The following is a 15,306-nucleotide window of genomic DNA, read 5'->3' as shown; positions in this document are numbered from 1 at the left end:
TTGTGCCCCAGTCGTTCAGTAACATAAAAATAGATCATTGTGGTTGTTGAGAACTATAACTTGGAGAACTGATAATATTTTTAAGACATTGTCACTCAGTTACTTTTGAGCAGGGACTGTTTTCTCCGGCGTGTCAGTCATGATAAACAGTGGTTGTTGCATAATGTCCTGTTTCCCCACAGAGCTGCAGTCAGGTTGTGTTGGCAGGATAAGGGATGAATGTGTGTCATTGATTATAATTCACACAGGAAACACACACACACTCTTAACTCCGCTTTTATTGGATGTAGAACAGTTTAATTTTTGTCCATTCTGTGAATAACAATTAATCGTGAAAACATAACTCCTCTTTCATATGTATGACTCAGCAGGGAGCATATATTCTATTAAGCTGGATCTGCACACACGCATGTGGGCTGTTTTACTGGGACTTTGAAGGTGTTTTTTGTTTCTGCTCTTGACTTTAAATGGATGTCATGGGTGGAAGGAGGAAGGATGCGTTGGTGGTTTAAAGGAGCATTGCCAAATGTTTTGCACTCTTGACCTTTTAACTGCACCTTTTACATACTTTAGATTCTTTTCTGCCACTTTCCAAAACAGTTTTTAAGATTCTTTCCTGATTTATAGAACTTTTCTCTCACTAGAGAGAGTTTTTGTTTTTTTTGAGGACGTACACCTGAAGAAAGCAATTGTTACATCGATTCCATGACAATATGCTCTTTAACTCTTTAACAATATGCTTTCGCTCGCGAATTTTAAAGTGATTTGCTTCCTATCGTCAAATTTAAAGTAAATTTATTGTCATGTAAAAACAAAATTGCATTTGTCGTTGCTCAATGTGCCAAAAAAAATTGACATAAATAAAACAAAAATTGTACACAACGTAAAGGGTATGTACAACGTAAACGGTCTGTAAATAATAATGAGCAGAGCTGCATCACATGGTGGAATATATGTATTCAGTCAGGTCTGTGTGTGTTTGTCTGCCTGTATGTGTGTGTGTGTCTGTGTGTGTGTATTATACTGTGCGAACTTTGAACTCTTTAGAATTCTGCTCTTGTCAGGTGAGTTGACTCATTCATGCTGTAAATCCAATGGCTTCAAAGTTCACACACACACACACACACACACACACACACACACAAAGTTGTTTCCATATACTTCAGAGGACATTTCATTAACTTGCACTCATTTCCTGCAGATTGATCATCACCAAAATAATCATGTTAAACTTAAACCTAACCTTTGACCTAATTCTAAACCAAGTTTTCACCCTTGAACGTAATGATGTGTAATGATGTACTTTGCTTGTCGAGTCTCCACAGCATGAAACAATGTGCAAACACATTTATGTCCCCACAACGCGGGCTATACATGTACACACACACACATCACATGAAAACACACACCTTTCTTTTATGGTAACAGTGGAAGCAGACGGTAGCATCACACCTCCAGACTGTCACCGTTTCTTGGATCAGAAGGAGATTTTTTTTTTTTTGTATTTATTCCAGCACAGACCTCTCACTCTGTTGGAGATTTCAGAGCTGAGAAAAACAAGGTAAGAACATGTTTCCTCTCCTGGTGTCTTTGTGAGCAGGACAATGTATCTACAAGAATGAGCTTCTCTTCCGCTTCTTGTCTTTTGTTCTTTCTAAATTCTTCTGCAGGATTTATTACCTTCAGGTTATTTTCGTGTTGTGGGACTGCACGTCTGTGTTTCCTGTTCATGTCCTAATGTTCAAACCAATGCATGGTTACAGTCATAAATGTCTTTTTTAAGTGTTTGTATTCTGAAAATAAACTATAACTACAGTGCAAAGCAGGGTTAAGGGAATAGTTTGACATTTCGACAGAGTTCAGAGACCAGACTAATGTCAGTCAGTTAGCCTAGCTTAACATAAATACTGGAAACGGGGACGGAGTTAGCCTGTCTCTGTCCAAAGGCTGTGATGGAAAGTTCCTATTTTAGGTAGTATACCAAGTATTTGACATTAAAGCATCTTTTCACTTCTAAAGCAGCACATTTTGGAAGGAAATATTAAAATACTTTATTAACAACTGTGCATCAGGGCCTTTGTTGGTAAAAAGAAAAATGACGAAGCCACGGGAGGGGAAAATATTCCAGGAAAAAAAAAAATCTGGATTGAATTAAATCAAATTATATTTATGAGGGAAAAAAAACTATTCATTCTCTGAGAAGTCAAAAATTTACAAAAAATAAACTTGGAAATAGTGATTTTTCTGTCAAGAAATCACATGGTTTCACTTTTCAACTTTGGATCAACCTTGTCAGGTTTGCCATCTATTTTGCCTGCTGTGGACGACCTAAACAAATTACACTTTGCAATCATTCACTGTTGGTTCTTGTCTGGGGATGAGATGTGATAAGAAGAAACATGTAGAATATCATCAAAATGTGTTTAGCTGTTCACAGAAGTTCACAGTTCAGAGTTCAAAGCTGAATGTCAGAGTGCTGGTGTCGCTCCAAAAAAAAATAAAATCAAAGATCAGCAAGATTATTGGCCTTAAAAGAGCACGCACGCACACACTCTCACATACACGCACATTAATGTCGTGCTGACACCTTTGATGGTAGGTTGGATTATGGTGGCTCAGGAATTTTTACAGCAGTGTTGTATTAAAGGTGTGACCGCTCCTATCAGCATGGAAGAGAATAAAATGTGTCCCATTGTAACCGCTGACTCGGTGAAAGTGAACTCAGACTGGACTTATCATGTTAACCAGACCAATCAGCTGACAGCACCGCTAACACAGGTGAAATGCAGAGTTAATATGAGTTGACATTTTAGGAGTGAGGCCTGAAAATGTCACAAAGAGACACAAAACAACCACAAAGGGACATAAAACAACAGACAGAGAAGACATCATTTATGTTTGTAGTCATTCTGTGTCTCTCTGTTTCAGTCTGTGTTTTTGCCGCTATGAAGGAGGTGTAAGGATCCTCTGACATGTGTGTCCAGGGGCCCGTTCATGAGTGTGCCTGATGTTTTGTTGTCCTGTCTGAGACATGTAGCGCTGACGTCCTCCATTTAAAAAAAAAGATGTTTTATCTGAGTGGGATTTACTTGTCTAAATAAGTTTAAAAAAAAAAAAAAAAAAAAAAAAAATTCAAAAGTGATTTTCTTGGGGTCAAAACGGCTCTATATGCTCTTTTATTCTTTGATAGTTTTTTAATCAAGTTTGAAATTTGCTGTGTATTTTCAGCCAATCAGGATGGAGGCCGTGGAGGATGGAGCGGGGCGAGTCCGGGAGCTGCAGGAGCAGAGGATGTCGGTCCAGAAGAAAACCTTCACCAAGTGGATGAACAGTGTCCTCTACAAGAACGGGGTGAGACAAAGGGACGAGGAAATAATCATCTGTTGTTCAATAAGTGCACTTACTCACTTAAAAGCTCCTGGTACTTCCTTATTTACAAATTTTAACTCTACATTAATTTAAGTTTTTGTCTTTATCGATGGTTTTCTTTCACAAAATATTCATTTTTAACCAAACTATGATCTTTCCCTAAACCTAACTAAACCTTTACACTGGTACATCATGAGGGTCACTTACACATTTTACAACAGTGATTTTCAACAGTTTCCAGAACTGTTTCCAGTTCCTGATTTAGTTATGAATAAGTTTATTAATACTGAACGTAGACGTTGGATTTCAGAAGTAAAGCTCTGCCGTCCTTCTTTGTTCTTGTTCTGTTTGGTTTCGAGCTGCCATGTTTCCATGCTCGTGGTTTGTCCGTGTGTTTGTTTGATGTTGAATCAGTCTGCAGTCACATGCAGGCAGTTCCATCAGTGTTATTATTACTGTAATCCATTAATCCAGACAACGCAGCACTTTGCTGTTTCCATGCTCCACCCAGCTTCAGTGAATCTGGATCTTCTGTGCAATCTGTGGGGGTGCTATCTTAAAAAAAAAAAAAAAAGGAATTTAACCTCTTACTTGCATCCTTTTACCTTTTTATCTGAAAGAAATGATATAAACAGGAAGTGGAAAAACACAGTGGACACAATGGAGCATTTAGCAGATTCCTTTATCGGGTCTTAAAATGGTCAGACATGGTTTTGTTTTGTTTTTGTTATTGCTGTAATGAAGTCACTGTCATTCCTCTTGTTATGTGTGAGCCACGTTCCTGCCTGATAACCTATTAACTGCAGTCCATCAGCTGGTAACGGACATGAAAACACACATTAATCATCAGTCATGATAAGTGATATATATTTTCACCCTCCATGTCTGCTGAACTCAGCCTCCACAGGGTCTTAACAGAACCCATGTAGCTGTGGTATGATTTCATGCATGTTTTTTTGTCTGATAACTCGATGCCAGATGTTGGCTGTACTGAGTCCTGCTGCTGATCTTCATTCCCTGAATTCCTGAGGGATTTCTGGAAGATGGCAGGAGGGAGGTTTTTGGTCTTTAATTTATTTCCATTTTATAATCTAATAATAGAGCCTATAAATTAAATGCATATTTAATTAATTTACAACTGTTTTTTTTATTCAAATCAATCAAAGATTTTAATATTATTTTATGATTATTCTAGTGTTTCTACAGGGGCATTGTCATACTAAAGCAGGAGAAGGCCCTCCCTGACAAAGACACTGTAAACTGCTGCACTGAGATTTTCTTTTAATGGAACTACGAGGACCAAAAAGCACACTGAAGTGTCTGGAGTTGTCCAAATACTTTTGGAAATACGTACACGTAGTGTAATATCTCTTCCGGACCCCAGTGGCAGCACTGAGCGCGTGGCAGCGCAGTAGAACTCCACTCGGCCTGTGTAGAAGACTTCCTGCACCACATTGGATTTACCTGTCGTTTAGTCTGACGGCCAACAGCTGGGTTTAATTAGGGCCTGAGTACCAAAGGTGCGAAAGCCCTATTGTTATTCAAGCGATTATTATTATTCTCCGTAAACAACTGCATTTTTGGAGGCTTTATCATACTCAAAAACTCATGAAAGTTGGTACACGCGTCTCTCCCGGCGAAAAAAATTCGTATTTTAGTGGAGTCGCAAGTGGACGTGGCTAAATGGCTCGCTAGCGCCCCCTAAACAGATGCCCCGGCGGCTACATTTACGTACATGCACGAAATTCGGTGAACATGTGTATCATCCTAGACGTACAAAAAAGTTACATTGCACCATTACGTCAACTCAACAGGAAGTCCGCCATTTTCAATTTAGTCGCCATTTTGGCGAGTCCAACGTACTTTAACGAACTCCTACAGATTTTGTCGGACAGACTTGAAATTTAGTCTATGCACTCTTAACATGTTTGAAATTAAAAGTTATCAAAATAATTTGTTTTCGTAGATCGGTGTGCCCGTGGCGGCCAAAAAGATACAGGAAGTTGATGTTTAAGGTCAAACGATGCTCCAAACCTCACAAAACTTTAGTCAGGCACCAACTTTCATGAGTTTTTGAAGATGTTAAAGCCGCCAAAAAAAAAAGCAATTTCTTTAAAGAATGATAAGGAACAAGATCGAGAAAAGAAAAAAAAAAAAAGGAATTTAACCGTGCGAGCGTGCGAGGGCAAGTGCTGCCTTTTCTACGGTGAGTCTATATTTTAAAAGTCGTTCCCGTAACGAATAATATGAATGCATGAGTGACGGAAGTATTTGTGTTAGAAACGTTATTTTCAGTTGTTACGCAGCGACAGGTTGCGTCTATAAAGTATTTTTTGTGATTCTGCTGGAGTCTTCAAGTCCGCTTAAAGTAGGCAAATGTTTGCCCAGAAAGAAATCGACAGTAAATCCAGTTTTTCCCACCGATTGAGTCTAAACTGATGAGAATGGTCGCTGTCAGGCTAAACTAGCTGCTAACATGCTAATTTATTTTAAACTAACAGCAGAAACATTTTGTAAATAATCTGAGTTTGCACACTCGTGTTAATTTACGTCACTATAAAGTTACCTAACCTGTGTAACCTATCAATTTCTGTTCGGTTTTTGTTTTATATTGTCATACATGTTACCTGAAGTTATCACTGTGGTCTGTGGGAAATTATTAAAGGCATTTATCATTAATTTCTCACGTTTCATAGACTTTGTATTTCTTTCTTTAGTAAATTAAACAGTTTATTAATGTAAAGTTGTTTTTAATAATTCTCCTTTCAGTTATCGGATTACTGGTCTGATCATTTCAGTATTGTGGACCTTTTCTCTGTTTTATGTCACAGTAAACCGAATATCTTTGAGTGTCGGACTGTTGGTGGGACAACACATGATATTTTTAGACACGTAAAGTTAAATAGAAATATAGCATCAGTCAGGAAAAACACTCAAGCTGTTTGTAGGAATTCTTCCACTTCTTGAGCTGCTCATACCTAAAGATGGTGAGTGAACTGGGCCCCTGACCCCCAGATAACCTGGAAGTCCTGAACTTGACTGGACAGAGATGTTATACAATACACTTTAGAGGGAAGCAGCACTTTACAAGCAGAATGATTTGTGAAAAACTTAACTTCCTGTGAGTTAAAGACTTTCAAATATATTTTCTGTGACAGTTGTTTACACCCAACCGTTATGTACGATTGGGTGTGTATGTGTTCATATTTCCCCTGAATGTGTTGGCATTCCCAGTCCTGGAATTTAACAAAGTGCTTTTACACAAGTGCTTTACTTGAGTGCAAATTTTATTGCAAAATATGAATATTTGTTCACATTAACTAAACTTTCCAACATTCAATACAAGTGGAGCTAAAACAATTAGTTGATAACTGAAAACGTTTTTGACATTGTTTCAGCTTCTCACAGCTTTTGCTGCTTTTGTCTTGAACGTATTTTCACTTTGAATATTTTTAATAGATGTGAATTTTTTACTTTTAGTTGTACAAAAACAAGCTCTGTGAAGGTTTTGGTTTAGGCTCTGGGTAATTGTGAGGGGCACATAATAACCAAGCAAATGTTTCAATTCTGTACAATCTCCATTTTAACCATCTATAAAAGCAAAATAATAATCTGATGACAGAAACTTAATGGCAGTTATTGATCCAAATCGAGGTTTTGGGTGACCTGCAGTTAGAAGGACACTTTTTTCGGTCATAACTAATCTGTCCCGGTCTCCTGCAGGAGAGCGTGGAGCTGACCGACGTCTACACGGAGCTGAAGACGGGAGTGGCTCTGATTCGTCTGCTGGAGCTCATCTCCAGAGTGAAGCTGCCGCCGCCCAGCCAGCGAAAGCTGAGAGTCCACTGGCTGGAGAACAACAGCATCGCCATCAACTTCCTCAAAACCAAGGTAATTCGCCTGTCCGTGCCCATCAGCCTCCTCAAAACCCCGGGAACTGTCTTATGACTGTCCGCCGTGCTGTCAACAGACTTCTAGAGGGCCAGTGTCTGATTGTAAACGGAAAAAAATTGGGGAGTTGTTTATTGTTTGTCAGCTCAAACTAGCTGTTTAAATGAATGACTGCAGGCTGGGCACAGAGGGCCGTACAGTTCACAGACCATGAATAAGAGATTCCAGCTCCACCCTGCTGCCGTCTGTTTTTATGGCTGAACCAGACTTTAAAGTCCGGACCCAGAATAGAAACTGTCTTCACAGCAGTAATGTATGGGTTTAATGTGTTTGTTTGGGTCCATCTAGTGTTGAAGTTTATGTATTACATCCTTCCAACTGCACTGAAACTTTAACGTCAAATTATTTCAAGAATATGGAGTGAATTTATTAAAGCCTCATTCTGCACAAAGGTTTTATGTTCTGATGAAGGCTACTAGTTGTCACATGATGAGTTTGAGTCACAGTCTCATGAACATCAGGTTTACACTGGTCTGCACTTGATTTCCTCTCCTTCAGATTCGGGTGGATCTGATTGGTCCAGAGAATGTGGTGGACGGCGACCGTACGCTGATCCTGGGTCTGCTGTGGATCATCATCCTCAGGTTTCAGATCGGACCTATCACCCTGGACGAGGTGGGGAGGAGAACCCACAACAGAATCAGTGATCTGTTTTCATCTGAAGTGCAGCTGCTGACAAACTAAATTATATTTTCATGTTATCTCATCATCTCTGCGTCATCTTCTTTCTTTCTCTTTGCCGTCTTTGTCTGTCCTTCACCTTCGCTTTTTGACCATACCCATGTCCTCCCCTCCTCCTTCCTCCCTCTCTCCTCCTCCTGATAAGGTTGATAGCGGAGGCAGCGTGGCTCATCGCTCAGCGAAGGAGGCTCTGCTGATCTGGTGTCAGAGGAAAACGGCGGGCTACGCTGGTGTTAACGTGCAGGACTTCTCCTCCAGCTGGAGGGATGGGCTCGCCTTCAATGCCCTCATCCATGCCCACCGGTAACACACACACACGTTTGTACTTCTGTTTTTGTGAGGACCCTCAAAGTGTCCAAAACATGGCCCTCACATAGATACAAGCACACCTAAATTTGTTTCTATCTTCCTTCAATCTGCTCCGCGTCTCTCTCTGTCTCAGCCCTGACCTTTTTGACTACCGCCGTTTCCACGGCGATAACGCCCCCCGTAACCTGGAGCACGCCTTCACTCTGGCGGAGCGGGAGTTCGGCATCATGCAGCTGCTGGAGGTGGACGACATGGTGGTGGCTCATCCTGACGAGAAGTCCGTCATGACCTACGTGTCCCTGTACTACCACTACTTCTCCAAGATGAAGCAGGGACAGACCATCCAGAAGAGACTCGCCAAGGTGCGAACCAATCAGAAGGGAGCAGCACTGGACCCTGTAACACAGGGATGTCAAACATACGGCCCGCGGGCCGGATCCGGCCCACCAGTGGGTCCAGATCGGCCCGCCGGATGACTTTGCTAAGTGTGAAAATTACAGAAAGACATAAATTACATTTCTATGAGAATATGGAGGTTTATGAGTACAAACGTTTTGTAATTTTTTTTAATCGATCCAGTAATTGCTTCAAAAACAGCGTAAATGCGATGTCTGCTTCGGAGGCAGAAGCGCTCGTTGCCACAGGCAGCAGTGCTCGCTGCTCACTTTGTGACGCGTTTGACGTCAAACGCGTCACAAAGCGAAGGAATCTGCAGAGGAGAGCCCAGGCAGATAAACAGTGGGCTGATGTCTGAGTTTTTGGTCTTTATGTTTCTAGTTTATTGTAGAAAGACCTTAAAATAGGGTTTATCAACCAAAAACCTTCACCAATGATTTAAACATAGAGAAATATTGTCGTTATGTATGCTATGATTTTACTGGTCTGGCCCACTTGAGATCAAAGTGGGCAGTATGTGGCCCCTTAACTAAAATGAGTTTGACACCCCTGCTGTAACATGTATCAACACAAAGTAGAGCTGAAACGATTAGTTGTTTACGAATAGTTTTTATCTTCTAATTTCCAACAAGAATCAGAAGTGTAAGGGTCTCTGATTTATTGTGCAGATTATTTATCCAACTTTCAGACTTGTTATTCAATTATGATAACTCATAACTGATCATTTATAACAGAGAAACATGCTGGTTACAATACAGCTGATACCATTTAATTGAAAATGTGATCTAAAGGGGTTTTTACAAACATTTATCAAATATGTTTGTCTTGAATTTCCATCCAAAAATTGTCCTACATCACCACACAGTTTATTATTGGCACTGTCCATCTGTTGGACTCTTCTGCCCTCTGCTGGCTGCTCTTAGTACTCCTATAACCTGCTGTAATCCAGCAGGTTCCTCCCCCTCCAGCCCCTCTGTGTCTGCCTGTTGGTCAGGATTACTGCTGGATTAGATTCAGGACTGACAGGAAGTCACCTGCTGACAGAGCTACAACACACAGAACAGACACGCACCACTTTCTCCACCACGACTCTGACATTGTAATACAGCTGATGGGATTCTTCCTGGTAGAGGAGGAGGTAGTCGCTGAAAGGAGAATCGAACTTGATTTCATTGATTTCTGACAATAAAAGTCATGAGGACAGACATGACTCGATTCAAAAATATATTTATCATTTAATGCAGCGACAGCAATGTGTTGTTTAGCCTTTGTTCTTCTTTAGCATTACTATGATATCACAGGGTCATGTACCATGAATACTTCTAGCTGGATGTCAGTCAGGTGAAACATGGACCCTTCTGCCTGCTGTTGACCTGTCTATCTTGTGTGGTTCACTGTGGGAGGGGCTACAGACGCTAAGCTAATCAGATCAGAGCACAGACAGAGACACTGCTGTAGGCAGCAGCAGCAGAAACTTGAGGCCTCATTCGGGTCGTTGTCATTTGTTGGTTGTCTTTGTCGTAGCTGCAGGAGTGAAAGTGCCTCTTCATTGATGGATTGTAAGAAGTGACTGGACACATGGCGTAGCACCTTTTGATATGCAGAATAGCTGCTTATAAATGCAGAACAAAGCTTTTCAAGTAGCTTTTCTAAGGTTTTCTTATCAATCAGTGCAATTGATCTATGTTGTGTTATGATGGACGGAGTTCAGGCAACATTGCCTGCTTATGTTTATGCAGCTGGCAAACCAGGTAGGTCCAGGTCCAGTGGTTTGTCTGGAGTCACATAACGGTGGTCTAGCTCTTTCATGTGGGGAAGAATGCACCAAAGTTGTGTAGAAGCATCTCTAGTGGCTCACAGTGTTTCTCTTTGGTGGCGAAAAGAAAAGCTTTATGAAGGTTGTATGCAGGGGTTCAGCTGGTTGTTGTGCTGTAGGTGTGCGCAGAGTTAACAGTATGTCAGTAGGAGGAAGTCTTAGTGGGCTGTGGATGAAGAGGGACTACAGGAGAGAGTCGTCCAGCAGATGCTTCCACAAGGTTTGTGCAGTCTGTCCTGCAGTTGTAATCACGTGGAAGGAATATCCTCCGACACTTTTTATTTCTTTGATTCACCAGTCCAAATCTCATCATTATATATCAAAACCAAACTCTGAAACTCAGTCTGTCTGCAGCTGAGAGATGTTGCTGTGGAGTTTTGTGCTAAAACGTTTGTTTCAGAAGAGTTCAGTGAAGCAGCAGAGTGATGCATGTTTACTTCTCTTTCACAAATCTTCCTCAGATTGTTGGGATGCTGATGGAGCTGGATGACATGAAAGTCCAATATGAGAGGATGGTCTCCGATCTGCTTCACTGGATCAAAACCAAGGTAATAAGTCGGTTACATTAACCCGATATCACAAATCACGACTTTTGCACGAACTGGATTTACATCCAAGACCTTCATATTGGATAAGAAAACGAGACAGTTTGTCCGAGCTGACCTTCTTGATTGTCATCTGACTGATTGCAGGTGGTGCAGCTGAATGACAGAAGATTCCCAAACTCTCTGAGGGAGATGCAGCCGCTGATGACGGCTTTCAAGACCTACAGAACTGTGGAGAAACCTCCCAAATACCAGGTCAGACGTCACTAAAAACTTCAACCATCACCTTGATTCACCTCTAAGGGTTCAGTATAAATCTTGTTTTTTGTTTTTTTCAGGAGCGCGGTGCGATCGAGGCTCACCTGTTCAGTCTGAAGACTCAGCTGGCCGCCAACAACCAATGGGCTTACAATCCTCCAGAGGGTACTGAACACATCTAATCAATCGCAGTATAAGGAGTGTACCTTCGCTGTGTTTGCAAAAAAAATAAAAAATAATTGTCCTCATGTTGATGCGAGTCATGTGCGGTATTAAGTTACGGGTTTAAAAACACTTTTCTTACAGTTTATTTATTTGTGTGTTCATGAAGGTAAAACCCTGAGTGACATAGAGAAGAGTTGGGTTTTGCTGGAGAGAGCTGAACATGAGCGAGAACGAGCCCTGCAGGAGGCGCTGCTCCGCCTGGAGAACCTGGAGCAGCTCGCCCAGAAGTTTGGCAGGAAGGTAAACACACCTGTCCTTGTTTTTTTTTTGTTTTTTTTGTGATCTTGTGACTATGATGAAATCTACTCTACAATTGGTGTGTTTACATGGACCTGGCTATCTCAATTATGAGCCTTTTTTTCTGGTTTTGATCATATTGTGGATATGGGTATCCATACGACTATAAAAACAGTGTGTTTTTTTTTTCTTTTTGGGCTCCAACCACAAGAATCGATTTATGCAGAAAAATAAATATACTGGAATAACCTTAACGTTGCTCTTTGATCCTTTGGAGGGAAACTCGCATATTCAGATCTGAAACGGTCAGTTTTGGCTTCTCAGGCAGCTCTCCGGGAGGGCTATCTGGAGGACACGCTGCGTCTGATCCGGAGGCAGGACATCCGAGGTCTGTCTATGCTGGCCGAGGCTCAGGCGGCCGGCCGGCGTCTGGAGGCTCTGGCCGCCGACGCTCTGGCCAGAGAGCCGCGCTTCACAGCCCTCAGAGACATGGCCGAGTCCATCGAGAGAGGAAACTACCACAGCAAGGAGCAGGTCATGAGAAGGTGAGATAAACAATACTGATGGATGGACTGAAGTGGTTTAAGACTGGGTCTTTATACTCATGTTATGTTTGTAAGGGAGGAGAGCATCAGTCATCGATGGAAGGACTTGCTGCAGCAGCTCCAAGAGCAGAAGTTGCTGCTGGGAAATATCATCGAAACTCTCAGCATCCTCGGAGACATTGAGCTCATCTCACAGGAACTGAAAGAGCTGCAGGTGAGTTTAGACTTTAACAACACATTTTGTTATCAAGGAAAAATACCGAAGCGTCATTCAGACGTGTCTCATGTGAAGGCGGGGTGATTTTCACATGCGCAACATTTTTGTTATTTTTTTTATCACCTCTCTGCTAAGTTTTTGTTGTATTTGAAAGTGAATCTCAGCAGGAAGATCTTCTTTCCCTCTTCCTGCATTTTACCAGCTCAATGTGAAAATGGGGAAACCTGAAAATGTTGTTGTGAATCTGATAATACCAATGTATAGGCCTGTTTGGGAACCAATATGATGGAGGGAGGAAATAAAGCCATCAAGAGGCTGTTGATTATTTTCTTGCACATTTCCAAGCCTGTTACACCATGTCCTAATTTTACAAAGTTTACAATCTGTTGTATTTGTAGATAAAATTGATATGACTGTCTGAATGTCGTTCCCCCCCCCCCCCCCCCCCCCCTCTGTCTCCAGTCCCAGGCCAATTCCTCTGAGCTGGGGAAGCAGCTGGCTGAGGTGGAGTCTCTCCTCCAGAAACAGGATCTCCTGGAGGCTCAGATCTCTGCTCACGGTGAAGCCATCACTGCCATCAGCAGCACAGCTCTCAAGGTAGGATTATGATGACCATCTTGTGTCCTATTTTTTTAGGAGGAGGTAGTGATTGATTCGCCTGTTAGTCAAACTGACCGGCCTCTCTCTTCTTTTCTCTCTCTCAGGGAAAAGTCAGAGACAGTCAGCAGATTCAGAGCAGAGTGAGAGCTCTCGACGCACAGTACAAATCTCTGGTGTCTCTCAGCAGCAACAGGTTCTCTCTCAAGATTGTCTATCAAATAGCAGATAGAAATATACACCACTCCTTTACACCTCTGTTTTTCTTCATCCTCCTCTCTCTTCCTCCTCCATCATCTTACTCTCTTTATTTATCTCTACATCCCTCCCTCTGTTTTTCCTTTCCTTTCTTGTTTCCTCGTCCCCACTCTCTTTTGCAGGAGGAGGCAGTTGGAGGCCCAGTTGAGGTTGTTCGAATTCTTCTTTGACTGTGAGGAGTTGGAGGCCTGGCTGTATGAACGCTGGTTAAGGCTGCAGACAAGTGGATTCGGACGAGACCTCACCCACATCCAGCTGGCCCAACACAAACACAAGGTGAGCCACGCAGCTTTTCACATAAACACACACACAATACATTTGTGTGCCCTTAAAGGTTACCTGTGGAGTTTTGGCTCTTTGCTGTGGTCAAACTTGTGTTTGTTTCACATACGTGCAAATGTGTCACTTGACTTTGTTTGATTTACTAATTACAGGGGAGACATTTCAAAAGTTATGAGTACAGATGACTGAATGAAAGTATTTGAAGTGTAAAAATAAGTGATTTAACATCATAACTTGTAGTTTGAAGGCTTGAATTACTACCAAGATAATTGATCATTGTTTACCCGGTGATGCATGACAGAAAAAATAATTTTCCTGAACTGAAGCCTGGGCCATCTGAAAACATGTTTATTGAGTCGATCAGTTCAATACATTAATCAGACCACATTTTATCAGGTGCTGGAGGCGGAGCTTCAGGCCCAGGAGTCTCTGTACCAGGGCGTTCTGGGTCGAGGTCAGGATCTGCTCTCCAAACAGAGTCAGGTCAACCATCGAGCCGTCCAGAAGTGGGTCAAGACCCTGAAGAAGCAGTGGAGCCACCTGACCGAGGAGGTGACTGGACACCGTAACAGACTGCAGGCCGCCGCCAACATAAAACAGGTAAATATAGAATTATCAGAACTTCTTTTTCTTAGGCAGAAAAATGATTTTAATGCTTGCAAATGTATTGAATGCAGAGTGTTTATTTTGTCACACATTTTTTCTTTAGTGTTGTTTAGTTTTCAGGTCATTTATGTTTTCACATTTCACCAATTTATTGATTTTCATGTAGTGTGAGGGTGTCACAAATAGTTTTGTGCAACTGAATCGGGTATCCTCACCAGAGGATCCAGGTTTCCATTCACCTCCGTAGGTTAAGACAGATTAAGTAACTACCTCTCCTCCGACCAGTACTTTGCAGATGTGGCAGAGGCCAACTCCTGGCTGGGCGACAGGAAGCCGCTGTTGACCAGTGAGGATCATGGGAAGGATGATTCGAGCACGGCGGTGCTGCTGCAGCGACACCTGCGTATGGAGAAGGAGATGGCGGCCTACGCCTCAGAGATAAAGAGACTGTCAGAGCAGGCGAGGAGCGCGGCGCAGCTAACGGCTCTGACTGTGAGTTTAGACGCACCAACGTGTTTATAATTGTTTAAAAATGCTCATCAGATAGCTTCATTAAATAAAAGCTGAATTTCAAGTGTATGTTGATAGCTGGACTTACACTTTTTTGTTTCCAAATTTATTGAAAGATAAATAAGCATACCTAAAACAGTGAGCGTGAGAAAACAGCTAAAGTTGTCTGTAATGTTCTCTTCCTGTGTAGGCGGAGCCTCAGCAGAGTAAGATGACCCAATACAGCGACTCCTCCGGAGAGGAGGATGAGGGGCCAAAAGCGGTGACATCACCACCCTGTGCCAGAGGTGGCAGGGGCTCTGTGAGCTCCCCGCCTCAGCGTGAGGAGAGCAAGGCCAAGGTCCGCTTCAGATACAGCAGAGGTACTGAATCAAATAATCTGATGACTTGAGAATTGTGATCTGACATTTAGTTCTGTACGAGATTAACAATAGTTAAATTTGAATGATTTGTGTGCTTCAGAAGAGAGGAAATGCAAAGATATTAAAAGAAAAGATGAACAGG

The 15,306-nt window shown here is 42.0% G+C and overlaps 1 protein-coding gene across 1 annotated transcript in view; it reads left to right on the top strand.

Annotated features, from left to right (window-relative positions):
* The first annotated feature begins 2,667 nt into the window (after positions 1-2,667).
* sptbn5 (spectrin, beta, non-erythrocytic 5) overlaps positions 2,668-15,306 on the top strand; it is a 37,440-nt gene continuing 24,801 nt past the window's right edge. Inside the window, exons 1-18 of the mRNA XM_069152863.1 lie at positions 2,668-2,778; positions 3,229-3,351; positions 7,093-7,260; positions 7,819-7,935; positions 8,147-8,304; positions 8,444-8,672; positions 10,984-11,070; positions 11,215-11,322; positions 11,406-11,490; positions 11,657-11,790; positions 12,112-12,332; positions 12,408-12,546; positions 13,012-13,146; positions 13,254-13,342; positions 13,527-13,680; positions 14,083-14,286; positions 14,578-14,784; positions 14,993-15,164. Coding sequence (XP_069008964.1) covers positions 2,668-2,778; positions 3,229-3,351; positions 7,093-7,260; positions 7,819-7,935; positions 8,147-8,304; positions 8,444-8,672; positions 10,984-11,070; positions 11,215-11,322; positions 11,406-11,490; positions 11,657-11,790; positions 12,112-12,332; positions 12,408-12,546; positions 13,012-13,146; positions 13,254-13,342; positions 13,527-13,680; positions 14,083-14,286; positions 14,578-14,784; positions 14,993-15,164 — 2,641 coding nt within the window. The remainder of the gene's footprint in view (positions 2,779-3,228; positions 3,352-7,092; positions 7,261-7,818; positions 7,936-8,146; positions 8,305-8,443; positions 8,673-10,983; positions 11,071-11,214; positions 11,323-11,405; positions 11,491-11,656; positions 11,791-12,111; positions 12,333-12,407; positions 12,547-13,011; positions 13,147-13,253; positions 13,343-13,526; positions 13,681-14,082; positions 14,287-14,577; positions 14,785-14,992; positions 15,165-15,306) is intronic.

This window comes from Embiotoca jacksoni, unplaced genomic scaffold, assembly GCF_022577435.1.
Source record: "Embiotoca jacksoni isolate LCO1_2020_lvr unplaced genomic scaffold, fEmbJac1.0.p SCAF_18, whole genome shotgun sequence".
NCBI lineage: Eukaryota > Metazoa > Chordata > Actinopteri > Embiotocidae > Embiotoca > Embiotoca jacksoni.
Note: the sequence above shows the minus strand (reverse complement) of the source record. Positions and strands in the feature narration are given on the sequence as shown.